At 44.9% G+C, this 16,176-nt stretch overlaps 1 protein-coding gene across 1 annotated transcript in view; it reads right to left on the bottom strand.

Moving 5' to 3' along the window:
* Nucleotides 1–16,176, bottom strand: part of CSMD2 (CUB and Sushi multiple domains 2) — a 621,011-nt gene that overhangs the window by 33,354 nt on the left and 571,481 nt on the right. Inside the window, exons 54-56 of the mRNA XM_011955655.1 lie at nucleotides 11,915–12,088; nucleotides 10,357–10,545; nucleotides 2,359–2,532 (exon numbers count right to left, since the gene is read on the bottom strand). Coding sequence (XP_011811045.1) covers nucleotides 2,359–2,532; nucleotides 10,357–10,545; nucleotides 11,915–12,088 — 537 coding nt within the window. The remainder of the gene's footprint in view (nucleotides 1–2,358; nucleotides 2,533–10,356; nucleotides 10,546–11,914; nucleotides 12,089–16,176) is intronic.

Here is a 16,176-nt window from a genome sequence, read left to right as displayed (position 1 = left end):
GAACTGGGTCTCCCTGGAAACAATCTTGATGGTGAGCAGCTCTGACCCACACACTGGCTAGCTGACCTCAGCTGGAGCCGGCACTATTGTAAAACAGGCACAAGATGGTTAACTGGTTTGGCTGTGTGTCCCCACTCAAACCACATGTTGAATTGTAATCCCCAAGTTGGGGAAGAGACCTGGTGAAAGGTGATTGGATCATGGGGTGGATTTCCCCCTTGCTGTTCTCGCAATAGTGAGTGAGTTCTCATGAGATCTGGTTGTTTGAAACTGTGTCGCACTTTGCTCTCTCTCTCTCCTGCCAGCCATGTGAAGATATGCCTGCTTCCCCTTCTGCCATGATTGTAAGTTTCCTGAGACCTTCCCAGAAGCAGAAGCCTGTACAGCCTGCAGAACCATGAGCTGATTAAACCTCTTTTGTTTATAAATTACCCAGTCTCAGGTATGTCTTTTGGTAGTATGAGAACAGACTAATACAATGGTGTTCAATCCTAGGGGCTTTTTTCTGAAAGAATGGCCCCCACTACAGTATTGGAGGCTTCTAGTTCAGTGGTAGAAGGGAGTCTGGATAGGATATTGCACCATGGGGGCAGAGCAGATAGATGGCAACTATTTGCCAAAGAGGTAAAGAGAATGACAGTGTAGATGTAGGTGGGGAACTTCCTGAAGTAGGTCTCAAACTCCAGAAATCTCTCCATAGCCTTGGTGGCCCAGTGGTGTATGACTCAAAGACTTAGGAGGTTTTGTTGTGCAACAGTTGAGTCCACTGCTTGCACACAATGCGACTAAAAACTCTGACCTGGAATTCATGAATGTGTATTTCATAGGACTGGCAGGACATGCCACTGCAAAAGATGACATCTGTTTCAGGAAGGGAGGAACTATCTCTAGATCTGTGGTATATACCTAATGTTTCTTCCTAATCACCTATTCTTCTCATCCCTCATGTTCTCATCCAAGGGATTTAAGGTTCACTCATTGTCCAGCCTTCGTGTAGATTGAATCCCTTCTAATTCTGTTTTCAGAGAGCTCCAGGAGGCTGGAGAGGCAATGTACATGACCCTTGTCCTCTCATGCTGTATTGCCTATCACTTCCACCAGATGTCCAAACAGAAATAAGCCAGGGCGCAGTTAACAGGCCTTCCTCTAGCCCAGCTAAATGAGTCATCATGGCTCCTATAAAGTCCTGCCCAGTTCCTTAATTAGGTGATTAATGAGATTATTAGGGGTGAGAGGCCAAAGTCCTGGGTGGTCATATAGAGTGATGTGTCTGGGATTTCCTGGGCAACCAACAGCCCTTTGAAATAGTGGCTTTGGGACTCTCTTCTTTCTGGAGAGATCTAATGAATATCTCGTTAAATATTCTGGCAGTGACCTAACTTTTGGGAGGCAGGCTCATCTGGGAATGTCAAACTTCAAGAACAGTAGCACATCTTATGGGTAAGGTCCCACATCAAGGAGAAGGCTTCTGTATTAGGAGGAGGTCATGATCCTTTCCTCTGAAGGGATCTGGCATGGGAAGGGCTAGGGGTTAATTTCAATGCCAAGGTGGGCCCTCTGAGGAGCATCAAGCTTCACAAGCAGCTGCCCTCTTGCGGGCAACATGGAATCCCTTCCTAGGGCCAGGCAGGCTTCCCTCAAAGAAGACAAAGCTGCCAGGTGCTAATATTTTAGCCTCGTGGTTTCTGCTATTAGCAGGACAATTCATTTGCAAAATTTTGCTCTGTCATATGACATTACACATTCATTTCTGGTTTGGATACTATGGCTATAGGACCTTTGGCAGTTCTCTATATTTGCTATTTTGATAGCATCTGTCAGTGTCCTCATTAGCAGTAAAATGAACTTAATAGGAAAAGTCTGGGGACTGGTGTTTCAAGGCAGTAGGGAAGAAGACTGCATCCCACTAGGTAGCCAGGACATAGGACAAGTTGAGGGGCAGTGATAAGAAAGGGAAGGAAGCTGGGGCCTATGAGTCTGAAACAGAGAAGTAAAGAGCACAGGAGTGGGCTTGGACCTGAGTTGATCAGAAAGACTTGAACTGTCCCCAGGAACTCATAAAACCAAGTATCTGGACAGGATCACAGGTTGACCTAAAAAGTTGTGCCCTTCCTAGTTTTGCAATCCCTGGGCATGGTCAGAGCTGACTGAGGGGATAAAGCTGGACTCAGCCCACCAGAGGATAAAGCTCCATTGGGACTTTGTCTCGCTGTGCTCTCTACCTGTGAGGAAAGATATAAGGGTTCCGAGGTCTGATTCCCTCACATCCATCGATCACTCTCACACCTTGGGGGCTCGTCCACCTCCCATCAGTCAAGCATTCCATTGGAGCCCTTTCCTCAACGCCATGCACCATACCTGAGCAGTGAGGGAGGGAGCCAGTCCAGTGTCCATCCAGCCCACACATGCGTGTGCTATTTCCCACCAGAGTTCGTTTGCCAGTGCAGCTGTACCGCACCACTGCTCCCACAGTATAGCTGTCTCCGGACATCTGGGAGTGAGGCGGGGAGCCCGGATGGCCACAGGACACCACTGTGGGGGAAGAGCAAACATCTCAGTGACTCTGCACAGGGATGGATCACCATCACACAATCCATGCCAGGCTTCTTGAAGCAGGAGGCAGGGAAGAAGAGAAACCCAAGGGTATCTGCTGAAGCAAACTTCCTGCTGACACACCCAACTGGCATTGGCAGACAATGCCCATCCACTTCAGTGGACAGTTTCCATATCTATGAAATGAGGAATAATACCTATTTAGCATGTAGCAGATACACAATAACATTAGATTTTTTTTCTTTCTTGTCTCTTGTGCTTACCTCTCCCTATTTCCTCATACTCAAGATGTCTCTGGGCAGGAAGGTGGTACACAGAGTATACACAAGACAAAAATGGGAGCTCTGTCACCCTTGGACTGTATTCATTGGCCCCAGATTTCAGAACAGGAACCAATTATAGTCCTTTTCCAGCTACATCGTACAATTGCTTCATCAGTTGACCCCAACCTGTGCCCTACAGTATGCAAGTTCCCTTTACTAAAGTACTGAAGTATAACTGTGAAAACAAGTGACAAGATTAGAACACCAGAACTGAGATGTCTAGGCGAGGGCAGGGCAATGCTTTCAACATCACTGGGGTTGGCTTTCCCATTGATTTTGTCACAAGTTGATCCTAAGATTCTCCCATTTACTCAACACACATTTATTGAGTGCCTGTCATGTGCTAGGCACTCCGCATGTTTGTGAGAACAAAGTCTGTGCTTATATTCTCATGGGGAACAGAGATTACAAGTAAGAAAATGAGTAGGTAATTCCAGGGGGGTGCTATGAATAAAAGTAAAGCTGTGTCAGGAAAAGGTGTTCTGGGATGAGATGAAGGTGCTATTTTTGAACAGGGTCATCAGGGAAGATCAAGTGACTTTGAGAAGTGACTTGAATGATGTGAAGAAGCCAGCCATACAAAATCTCGGAGAAGAGTATTGTGGGGGATGGAACATCAGGTATAAAGGGCCAGAGGCCAGAGTGAGTTTGCCATGTTTGAGAGACAGCAAGGAAGCCAGGAATGCTGGACTGGAATGAGCCAGGACAGAATGGAAGAAGACAAGGGTGGAGAAGTCACTACGAGCCAGATCATGGCATGAAATTTGGATTTTATTATGAGCATCTTGGGAAGCCACTGGAGTTATATGATCTGATTTACATTTTAACAAGATTATACTGGCTATTGTGTAGAGAAAGGACCAGGTGGTACAAGAAAGAGGGAGCTGTTGCAGTAGTTCAAGGAGAGATGATAATGATTTGGACTAAATCTTGGAGTCTGGTAGGAGATCCCTGTAGACATGGTACCCAGAAAGGACACAGGGCATAGCATGGAGGCAGACCACAACAGGTGACCAAGTGGTAAAACCTGGGTTTTGCCAGTGCTGACCCTGATGATGAATTTTGGTTGGCACTGGGATGGTAAGAATAGGTATCTTCACTTCTCTGTGTGGTCTTGATATGGGTCAAACATTGTTCTAAATGCTTATGGTAGATTATCTGCAGACTGCTGCTACTAACAATTCCTCCCATCAAGGAGTAGAGCCTGTTTCCCCTTTCCCCTCCCCTTGAATCAGGCTGGCCTTGTGACTTGCTTTGAATAACAAAACATGGTGGAAGTGATGTTGAGCCAAGTTACATCCTAAGAGGCTTGGCAGCTTCTACCTTCATTGTTTGGAGTACTATGCCACCATGTAAGGAAGTTTGGCAGAGACTACCAAATGACAAGAACTCAAATGAGGGGAGAGACCATGTGGAGAACAATCACAATGCCCCAGCTGACAGCCAGTGCCACGATGTGAGTGAGGCCATCTCGGATCTTCTAGGCCCACCTGAGCCACAATAGCCAATAACATGTGGAGCAGAGATGAGCTGTCTCCACTAAATCCTGCCAGAATTGCCAATCATAAGCAAGAAAATGGCTGTTGCATTAAGTCACTATGATTTGTTACACAGTAAACACATAAAAAGATGCTTAACACCATTTGTCATTAGAGAAATGCAAATGTAAACTACAATGAGATAGCACTTCACATCCACTAGGATGGTTATAATAAAAATGATGAACAATAACAAGCATAGGAAAGAATATGGAGAAATTGTAATCCTCACACACTGCTGGTAGAAATGGAAAATGGTGCAACCACTTTAGAAAACAGTTAGGCAGTTCCTCAAAAAGTTAAACATAGAGTTCCTACATGACTTGGCAATTTCCCTCCAAGGTATATGCCCAAGAGAATTGACAGCACGTGTTCACACAAAAACTTATACACAAATGTTCAAAGCAGCATAATTCATAATAGCTAAAAAATGGAAACATAATAGTCCCAAAGTGGAAATGTTCATAATAGTCCCAATTCATCTATCAATTGTCGAATGGATATTCATATCATGAAACACTATTTGGCCAAAAGGAATAAAGTATTGATGTATGCTAAAACATGGATGAACTTTGAAAATTTTATGTTAAGTGGAAGTAGCCAGACACAAAAGACACACATATAATTCCATTTATATGAAATGTCCAGAATAGGTAAATCCATAGAGACAGAAAAGTACATTAGAGGTTGCCCGGAGCTGGGGTGGGGGTGGGCAATAGGGAGTGACTTTTAAGGGCTGCTTGGGAATGATGAAAGTGTTCTAGAATTAGACAGTGATGATGCTTGTACAACCTTGTGAATACACTAAATCACTGAATTGTACACATTAAAAGAATGAATTTATGGTGTGTGAATTATATTTCACTAAGAAAAAGAAAGAAAAAATGCAAACGGATTAAATCTTCCACCTGAAAGAAAAAATTGTCAGATAGGATTTAAAAATCACAATTACCTGTTTTTTACATGGAGAGCAGTTAAAAGTAAAATGATTAAAAAATCATGCCAATACTAAAAGAAGGAAGCCAGTTATAAGTTACAGGTACACCTAGCTTTTTTTTTTTGAGACGGAGTCTTGCTCTGTCTCCCAGGCTGGAGTGCAGTGGCGTGATCTCTGCTCTCTGCAAGTTCCGTCGCCTCCCAGGTTCACATCATTCTCCTGCCTCAGCCTCCCGAGAAGCTGGGACTACAGGTGCCTGCCACCACGCCCAGCTAATTTCTTGTATTTTTAGTAGAGATGGGGTTTCACAGTGTTCGCCAGGATGGTCTCGATCTCCTGACCCCGTGATCCGTCCTGGGTTCAAGCAATTCCCCTACCTCAGCCTCCTGAGTAGCTGGGATTACAGGCGTGAGCCACCGCACCTGGCCAGGTACACCTAGTTTTATTGTGCCTTGCTTTAGTGTGCTTTACAGATGTTGTGTTTTTTTACAAATGAAAGGTTTTTGGTAACCCTGTGTTGAGCAAGCCTAACAGCACCATTTTTCCAATAATACATGCTCACTTCATGTCTCTGCATCACCTTTTGGTAATTCTCACCATATTTCAAAGGCTTTCATTATTGTTACATCTATTATGGTGATCTGTGATCAGTGATCTTTGATGTCACTATTGCAATCGTTTTGGGGTACCACGAACCATGCACACATAAAAAGGAGAACTTCATCGATAAATGTTGTGTGTGTTCTGACTGCTACACCGACTGGCCATTCCTTGTCTATCTCCCTCTCCTTGAGTGCCCCTATTCCCTGAGACCCATCAATATCAAAATTAGGCCAATTAATAGCCCTATGATGTCCTATAAGTGTTCAAATGAAATGAAGAGTTGCGTCTCTCACTTTAAATCAAAAGCTAGGAATGATTAAAAGCTTAGTGAGGAAGGCATGTCGAAAGCCGAGACAGCCCTAAAGCTAAGCCTCTTGAGCCAAACCATTAGCCAAATTGTGAATGCAAAGGAAAAGTTCCTGAAGGAAATTAGAAGGGCTGCTCCTGTGAATACATGAATAAGAAAATGAAACAGCCTTATTGCTGATATGGAGAAAGTTTGAGTAAGTCTTTATTGTAGGGGGCTGTCCTGTGCATTGTAGGATGTTTAGCATTGTCCTTGGCTTCCACCTACTATAGAAGGTAGGTAGATCTGGACAGCAGATCAAACCAGCCACAACATTCCCTTAAGCCAAAACCGAATCCAGAGCAAGGCCCTAACCCTCTTCAATTCTATGACGGCTGAGAGAGTTGAGGAAGCTGCAGAAGAAAAGTGCAAAGCAAGCAGAGATTGGCTTATGAGGTTTAAGGAAAGAGGCCATTTCTATAACATAAAAGTGCCAGGTGAAGCAGCAAGTGCTGATGTGGAAGCTTTGGCAAGTTACACAGAAGATCTAACTAAGCTAATTGATGAAGGTGGCTACACTAAACAACAGATTTTAAAGGTAGAAAAAACAGCCTTTTTTTTTTTTTTTTGAGACACAGTCTTGCTCTGTCACCAGGCTGGAGTGCAGTGGCACCATCTCGGCTCACTGCAACCTCCTCTGCCTCCTGGGTTCAAGCAATTCCCCTACCTCAGCCTCCCAAGTAGCTGGGACTACAGGTGCACACCACCACGCCTGGCTAGTTTTTTTGTATTTTAGTAGAGACAGGGTTTCACCATGTTGGCCGGGGTGGTCTGAATCTCCTGATCTCATGATCTATCCGCCTCAGCCTCCCAAAGTGCTGGGATTACAAGCATGAGCCACTGACAGCTTTCTGTTTGAAGAAGATGCCATCTAGGACTTTCATAGCTAGAGAGAAGTCAGTGCCTGGCTTCAAAGTTTCAAAAGACTGAATGACTCTCTTGTTAGGGATGACTGCGACTGGTGATTTTAAGTGGAAGTCAATGCTTATTTACCATTCTGAAAATCCTAGGGCCCTTAAGAATTATTCTAAATCTACTCTGCTTGTGCTCTATAAATGGAACAACAAAGCCTGGATGACAGCACATCTGTTTATAGCATGGTTTACTGGACATTTTAAGCCCCCTGTTCAGACCTATTGCTCAGAAAAAAGGGATTCCTTTCAAAATAATACTGTTCATTGACAATGCACCTGGTCACCCAAGAGCTCTGATGGAGAGTTCCTGTACATCAGAACTGGAGATGTACAGGAATTGAATGTTGTTTTCATGCCTGCTAACACAACATCCATTCTGCAGCCCATGGATCAGGAAATAATTTTGACTTTCAAGTCTTATTATGTAAGAAACACATTTCATAAGGCTGTAACTTCCATGGATAGTATATTCCTCTGATGGATCTGGGCCAAGTATATTGAAAACTTTCTGGAAAACATTAACCATTCTAGATGCCATTAAGAAGATTTGTGATTCATAGGAGGAGGTCCAAATATCAACATTAACAGGAGTTTGGAAAAAGCTGATTCCAGCCCTCACACATGACTTGGAGGGGTTCAAGACTTCAGTGGAGGAGGTCACTGCAGATGTGGTAAAAGTAGCAAGAGAACTAGAATTAGAAGTGGAACCTGAAGGTGTGACTGAATTATTTAAATCTCATGATCAAACTCAAACAGATGAGAAGCTGCTTCTTGTGGATGAGCAAAGAAAGTGGTTTCCTAAGAAGAATCAGAAAACTATTTTTGGTGAAAATGCCGTGAACATTATTGAAACAACAACAAAGGATTTAGAACTTCACATGAAGTTAGTTGATAAAGTGGCAGCAGGATTTGAGAAGACTGACTGCAATTTTGAAAGGCGTTATACTGTGTAGATAAAATGCTATCAAACAGCAGCATATGCTACAGAGAAACCTTTCATGAAAGGAAGAGTCAGTCCATGTGGCAGACTTCACTGTTGTTATTTCAAGAAATTGCCACAGCCACACCAGTCTTCACCATCCTGATCAGTCTGCAGTCATCAACATCGAGGCAAAGTCCTCCACCAGCAAAGAGTATGACTTGCTGAGGGCTCAGATGATGGTTAGTATATTTTAGCAATAAAGTATTTTTCATTAAGGTATGCATATATTTTTGACATGATGCTATTGCACACTTAGACTATACTGGAAAACTGAAAAATTTGTGTGACTCATTTTATTGCGATATTTGCTTCATTGCAGTGGTCTGGGACTGAACCTGCAATATCTCCAATGTATGCCTGTATATTAATATATATAACTATTAGTTATATCAACAGCAACATTGAAAGGAGTTTGGAGTAAGCTGATTCCAACCCTCATGCATGACTTTGATGGGTTCAAGACTTCAGTGGAGGAGCTTACTCCTCCCCTGAAGCAGCATCAAGAGAACTAGAATTAGAGCAGCAAGAGAAATAGAGTTAGAAGAGGAGCCTGAATATGTGACTGAATTAACTTCAGATAAAACAAGCATTGGGACAAAAAGTTAATATGGATATGGTCACTTTATTATGATAAAAGTTGCATTTTACCAGAAGAAAAAACAATTTGAGCCCATTAGGCGCTCTTAATCTCAGCTGGCACCACCATACACAGATGGTGTCCATTTCTGACCCCAAACAATTTGCTGGTCATAAATGGGATTGGATGGCCAGGCCAGAGTTCTCAAGCAAGGAAACTACAAGCAGTGAGCAGCTATACTAGGCTCCTGTTAGACCTACAGGCATTAGGGCATAAAAAATGCAGTCGCCCAGACTGGAGGGCCTACAAAATGTATATAATCTGCCAAAGGTAGGTGGACTCTGCTGAATGGCCTTAACTGCATATCCAGTACTCCCTCTTGAGTGCATCTTCACCTCTCTGCTTCTTGGAAGATGGGGGAGAGAGAAATCTGTGTGGATTCACCTTTAGGAACCAGAGAGGAGAGCAGGAAACCAAGGGGTTGTCTTCTCATAAGGACGTGTAAGGCCAGGGACCAGACGTCAGGTGATATGGTTTGGCTGTGTCCCCACCCAAACCACATCTTGAATTATAGTTCCCATAATCTCCTCGTGTTGTGGGAGAGACTCAGTGGGAGGTAATTGAATCATGGGGGCAGTTACCTTCATGCTGTTCGTGATAGTGAGTGAGTTCTCACAAGATCTGATGGTTTTATAAGGGGCTTTTCCCCAGCTTTGTCCATTCTTTTCTCTCCTGCCACCATGTGAAGAAGAACATGTTTGCTTCTCCTTCCACCATGATTGTAAGTTTCCTGGCCTGTGGAACTGTGAGTCAATTAAACTTCTTTCCTTTATAAATTACCCAGTCTTGGGCAGTTCTTTATAGCAGTGGGAGAACAGACTAACACATCAGGATTCTGAGCACCTCCCCAACCCCTTTGAAAAAACATGCTGTCCTCATATCTTTTCCTAACAATAATTAATGTGGTCATGGTTTATTGAGTAGCTACTATGTACCAGATACTATCCTGGCACTTTTCATAGATTTTTTTCTTTAATCCTCTAATAACTCTATGGAATAGGTACTGGCATAATTTTTATAGATAAAGAAACTGAGGTTCTGAGAGGTTAGTGAACTTTTCCCCAAACCATACTACTTGTTCAGTAGCAAAGCCAGAATTCCAGTCCAAGTTGGTCTGCCTCCAGAGTCTGGAACTTTTCTCCCTCAGTCCTTTAAAGGGAAGGGGTTCATGTGCTGTCTTTCTGTAAGGGCAAGGAAGGGGTAAAGCTGGGAGATGGTGTCCCGCTAGGCAGCCAGTTCTGAGAAAAGGGAACTCTGTAAGCTGAAGAGGGTGGTAACTCTAGAGAGGAAAGGGACCAGGCCTCTAGCTAGGAAAGTGAGAACACAAAAATTGGTATGGCAAGTCACCCAACATGGGCTCAAGAAGGAATCTGAAATCCCAGGAGTAGCCAGAGTGACTGTCACCGTAAGGCAACACATACATGTGCACGCACACACACACACATGCACATGCACAGAGGGCAGGACTGTTCTTTGACATGGGCCACCCCATCAGTCATTTTGAGCAGGTGACATCTACTTACAGAGACACTGGGGGCGGGGACGGTCCCATGTGCCATCTCCCTGGCAGCTGAGCACTGGGGTGCCCAGGACGTAGAAGCCGTGGTTGCACTGGTAAGACACAGTGGTGCCAAAGCTGAACCTGTGTGGGCCGCTGTCGTGGACCTGACGAACACTGTTTTCTTGGTGTCCAGGATCTGTACAGTTGATGACTGCAATTGAACAGAAGTCCAAACAGGCATGGATTCCCAGTATAGCAAAATATTTAGAGCAAAACTAGGCAATGAAGCAGACCTTTTCTGAAGGGTGAGCTAGTCCTGAGGCTGCTGGACTTCTCCCCTCAGCTTGGTTACCTGGTCAGAAGAGTCATCCTTCCATGTCCAGCTAGACGTCACCTCCTTAGAGAACCCTTCCCACCTCTTCCCAGACTGATGACTCCCTTTCTGGTACTCCCTTGCACGAATCGCTGTTGCTGACTTTACCAGCCTGTGCTGTGACTTGTTTGAACACATGAGTCCTTTGAGGGCACGAATGTCTAGTCTCCATGTGTCTGATCCTAGCACAATGTGCCTCCCACAGCAAAGCCTGTCAATTGTAAAACTGATGCATTTGAAATGACTTGAACAGCGTTGGGCTCTTTTGAAAATGGTTTTAATCACTTTTATGAGTATTTCAGGGACACATTAATATCTTGGGGGATATATTTGACTTTAAAATCTTAAAAGTGTTTCCAAAGCAGTTTAACTCAAAATCAGGATAAGATTTTAGAATAATGGCAATATTATTCATAACCCATGACTATACTTTTCTTTCCAAACATCTTCAAATCCATTATCTTACCTGAGTCTCAAACTCATAATATGAAGTGGGCAGGAAGGTATTTTAAAAAAATCTTTGATAAGCCTTTAAGGATTTTTACTTTTGATGAACCTCTCTGAGGCTTCACTGCTGTCAAAAGCCTCTAGAAATGTTAGAAGCTATTTCCTAAATACTGCAAATGGAGCCAGGACATTCTCTATTCTGTCTGCTTTTTGAGTCTTTGGCTTCCTCTCTGTGTATTTTCCCCCAGCCCTCACCCCCTTTATCTCAACTCTTAGGCTCTCCTTTTTAACCCTCTGCTTTTTCATCAAGAATGGGGATCTCTTAAGTGTGGTTCTAAGGGAGCTGCAGCAGCCATTTTGCAACCACAAGGAAAGCAAGATATTGCTCCCGATCTCATGGAGCAGCATAGAAATAATAGTACTTCTAGATTTCCTGTTTATGTGAGAAAAATAAACCTCTGTTAAAAAATAATGGGGCTTTATATGATAAGGATACATTATTTGTTCAATGAAAATGTACAGAAGAAGACCTGAAAGATAAAACGAAGTTTTGCTTTCCTTATATAATCCATGACGATGAAATTTTATGTGGCTCTATCTAAGGGTTGAGAAAGTCCTCTTTTACCACCCTTCTCTGCTCCATCTTCCCTATCTGGTCAGCATGATGCCGGAATGAATTCACTGGCTTCTTTTTCCGAGCTACAGAACCGCATATGGCAGAGATGGTGGGGAGTGGAGTGGGCAAGAAAGGGTGACTCACTTCTGCAGGTGGGCAGCATGTCACTCCATTGCCCGCTGGCCAGGCATTGGGACTGAGCAGCCCCTTCAGCCATATACCCAGGGTTGCAAACAAACTTGACCACATCATTGAGGTTAAACTGGTTGCCCTGAGTGAGGCCGTTGACAGGGTTGCCTGGGTGTCCACAGGTAATTGCTGCAACCAAAACAGAAGATAGGTAAGCCCTCCTACTATTCCACACCCCTCAAAATTTATCCACCTCTCACCTGGCATCTCTTACGCACATCAGTGAAGTTCAGCCCTAAGTCTAACTTTACTCTCTTTTGCTGTAAAACCTTTATAAACTGAAATTGTCAGGGGAACATTCTGTCTTCCTTGAAGATATGTGTGTGGCTTGGACAACTTGAGATCAATCATTCTATGACTTCTCATAGGGTGTTAGACCTGGACTGTGGTTCTCTGTGGTCTGAGTGGTCAGTGCTATCTTATTTTCCTTGCCTCTGATGCCCTTGGCCCCCTAGATCCATTCTTAATTGCTGAGTATACTGATGGCCAAACGTCAGCTGATTTAGGCCCATCCTCATTCCTGAGGCAACCTTGTAGAACCAGAGTGAATGCTAACCAAGCCTGGTGCAGAGTTCAGTCACCCTGCTACACCAATGGCCCAGGTAAACTGGGGAAACAGAGCTGCTGTTTGGAGAGAACCCACTACCTCCCATTCCTTCCATGGGAAGGGAGTTCAGTAAGTGCACTCCCTTCTTGCACTTGCACAAGAAGCATCCCTTCTTCTTCTAGGGACCTAGTTATCTGCAGGGAGCAATGTTCTCGGCTGCTCTCAGCTGTTGAGGAGGCAGGTTATCCCCAACATTGCAGGGCTGCACGCCCCACTGCAGTGTTACCTCTGTGGGTGGGTGAATTCATCTCATTCTGGGTTCATATAGCAGCCTCCATATGACTCTCGCATTCAGCTCCATTTTCCAACTTAGCCTTTATTAGTGAGCGAGGTAATATTTGGGCCTCCACCTGCCACTCTGTTTTGTTTAACATTTTGCTCAGACATGAGCAGGGAAGAGAAGAGGGATGTGGTATTCGCAGGTCACCACGCTTATCCCCGTATCCCTCAGATTCCCCCTTCCTCCCAGTGGTACAGTTCGCTCCACTCGGCTGCACTGGCCTCTTGGAGGTTTCATGAATATACAAAGCAAGTTCCTGCCCCAGGGCCTTTGCACTTGCTTTCTTCTCTGCCTAGGACATTGTTCCTGCAGATATCCCTTAACTCCTGCCCTCCTCTTCTCAGGTCTCTCCTCAAATTAACCATGTCAGTGAGGCCTTCCCTTAGTTCCCAGTGGGCCAGCATGGCCAGTACTTCCAGGTCCTTTGCTCTGCTCAACGTCTCTTCATAGCACTGTCACCAACCAACGCACCATAGCACTTCTGTATTCGTTTATTGCGTATCACCCTTCAGCTGAATGCAAGCTCCTTGAGGTCAGGGACTTTGTTTTGCTTATTCCTACACGCTTGGTATATGTACCAGTGCCTGATATTCAGCAGGAGTGTGATAAATATCTGCTGAGTGGTTCAGCAAATGAGTAAGTACATGAATTGATGGATGCCTGGGCTTCTGCTTTGATCCTTAGCCCTTAGGTCCATTTTGTCCCTGCCTGGCACCCTGGTCTCATGGGGTTGAACTCCTGTCTGATGCTTTTGCCAGGCCTCTCGCTTCGTTCTGGGTTTTGATTTGTGGGAAGATGAGGAACCATAAGGGATGTTCTCTTTGCCCAATACTTAAGTCCATGAGGATCCCACCTAAGACCCAAATGGTGATAATGGTGATGGGGGTGTAAGATGAGGAAGCACCCAGTCTTCGCTGTGGCCAGATCTAGTGTTTTCTGGGCTGGTTCTCTTTTGTAAATCTCAGCAGTAGCAACCCTGACTCCAGTGGAGGGAGCTAGGAAGAGCAGGGGACATGCTGTTAGTGGGCCACAGGCGTTCAAGGCAGCCTGGCATGGTGAGATGAGAATGAGCTACGAAGGCCACAGCAGACCAGGATTTCCGGCTCAGCTCTGCCCCTTCCTGACTTTGGGTCTAAGGATAATTCACTTTGAGGCTTGGTTTCTATAGCTGCAAAGTAAGAATTTTGATACGCATTTCACAGGGTTGCTTTGAAAATAGATTCAGTTCACATAATTGTTTGTAATCAAACGTCTGCTGAGTGCCTTTTATGAGCTAGGTGCTCTGCTATGGAGTGGAATACACAAAGAAGAACATGAAATGTTCTCTGACCTCAGGAAGCTCATTTCACAGACTTGCAGGCGGGCAGGCAGGGAAGCGGCCGTTAAACCCAGTGGGCTGGTGCTGAGATACAGCCCAGTGTAGAGGAGTGTCTTTTACCCTCCTTTGGGGAGACAGTGGGTCAAAGAGGGTCCCACAGGGAGTGGCATGAGGTCTGATCTGGGTCTCAAGGGTGAGTAGAGCTTTGCCAGGTCAAGAAGGTTGTGGGAGAGCAGGGATAAGCATCGCAGCATCTGTGAACCCCTGAAATTATACGCAAGGTACTGGGTGTTTGCAGCCAGCTCGGGAGAGGGTCCACTACTTTCACCAGATTTGGAAAAGGTCGTGATGCCCCTTCCCTGAAGGTAGAAATAACTCACATAAAGAGAGAGAAGAGCATTGAGGATTAAACCCTTTGGGAATACCACTTTTTGAAGGGCAGATGTTAAAGAAAAAACCTATAGGAAACCGAGGAGTGATCAAAAAAGTAGTAAAGCAAAAAGCTCTACAGGAGGCGGCAGTGTCATAGAGCCAAGAGCCTCAAGAATGGTCAGATATCCCTGATAGATCAAATAAGATAAAGATGAAAAAGTGTCCATCGGATTCATCAGTAGGACCATTGGTGACTTGCAAGTGTCCTCTGCCTGGTTCAGGCTCTTACCCACTGCTTCCCACATATTCCCAAGCCACAGGCCCTGGACCAGGATAAGCAGGAGAAGCTGCTGCCACCAGGTGTCATCTCTGGTGCCCCTGCATAAGTTCTTCATGCTCTCTTTAGGTCCCAGGCTTTCTGGCTGCTTGAAAGTTTTGGCTGGCACTTCTCAGATTCTTGCTCTGCAGCTCTTGGGTAGCAGAGGCTCTGAACATTCTAGAACATGGCATAGGACCAGAGGTCCTGTTGACTGGGATGGAGTTTCTTTCTGGATAGAGCAGAGAAGTGGCCTTTGGTGCTAATGAGAGGGGAGAGGTGGAGGCAATTAGTGTAGGCAACTCTCTCAAGCAGCATGGCCATGTGATGGTTAATTTCATGTGTCAGCTTGGTTAGGCTGTGATACCTAGACATATGGCCAAATGTTAGTTCACATTATTCTAGATGTTTCTGTGAAGGTATGTTTTAGAGGCGATAACATTTCAATCAGGAGGCTTTGAGTGAAATAGATTATGAGGACCTCCATAATGTGGGTGGGCCTCATCCAAGCAGTTGAAGGCCTCAAGAGAAAAGGCAGCCTGCTATCCCTGGAAGAAGAGGGAATTCAGCTAGCAGCCTGCCTTCAGACTTGAACTGTGATTCTTTCCTGGGTCTCCAGCCTGCCAGCCTATGCTGGTGATTTTGGACTTTCCAGCCTCCACAACTGTGTGAGCCAATTCCTTAAAATAAATCACACTCTCTCTCTAGACACACCTCCTATTGGTTTTGTTTCTCTGGAGGACCCTGAACTAATACAGGCTGCCATGGGCAGAAGAATAAGGCATCCTTGGAGGAAAGTAGAGGTCCTGATGAGGCTTGAGCACTTAATAGGCTTTTGAGCACATTTCGGGACAATTCGACCTAGTTTCTTAAGGGCAGAGATGATGTATGACACATTCAATTCATGTTAATCCTTAACACCTAACACAGGGTCTGGCATGTAGTAGATGCTAAAAAAATCTTTATTGAATATGGTCTTAGAAGCTGAGGGAAACAGAAAGGGAAGGTCCATGGTAACACAGGAGAGGATTAAGAATAGACTAAGCTCAGCCGGGCGCGGTGGCTCACGCCTGTAATCCCAGCACTTTGGGAGGCCAAGGCAGGCAGATCATGAGGTCAGGAGATCGAGACTATCCTGGCTGACACAGTGAAACCTCGTCTCTACTAAAAATACAAAAAATTAGCCAGGCGTGGTGGTGGGCACCTGTAGTTCCAGCTACTCGGGAGGCTGAGACAGGAAAATGGCGTGAACCCGGGATGCGGTGGTTGCAGTGAGCTGAGATCACACCACTGCACTCCAGCCTGGGTGACAGAGCAAGACTCC

Source organism: Colobus angolensis, unplaced genomic scaffold (genome assembly GCF_000951035.1).
Source record: "Colobus angolensis palliatus isolate OR3802 unplaced genomic scaffold, Cang.pa_1.0 Scaffold4, whole genome shotgun sequence".
NCBI classification, from domain to species: Eukaryota; Metazoa; Chordata; class Mammalia; order Primates; family Cercopithecidae; genus Colobus; species Colobus angolensis.
This window is presented reverse-complemented; position numbering and strand designations above follow the sequence as displayed.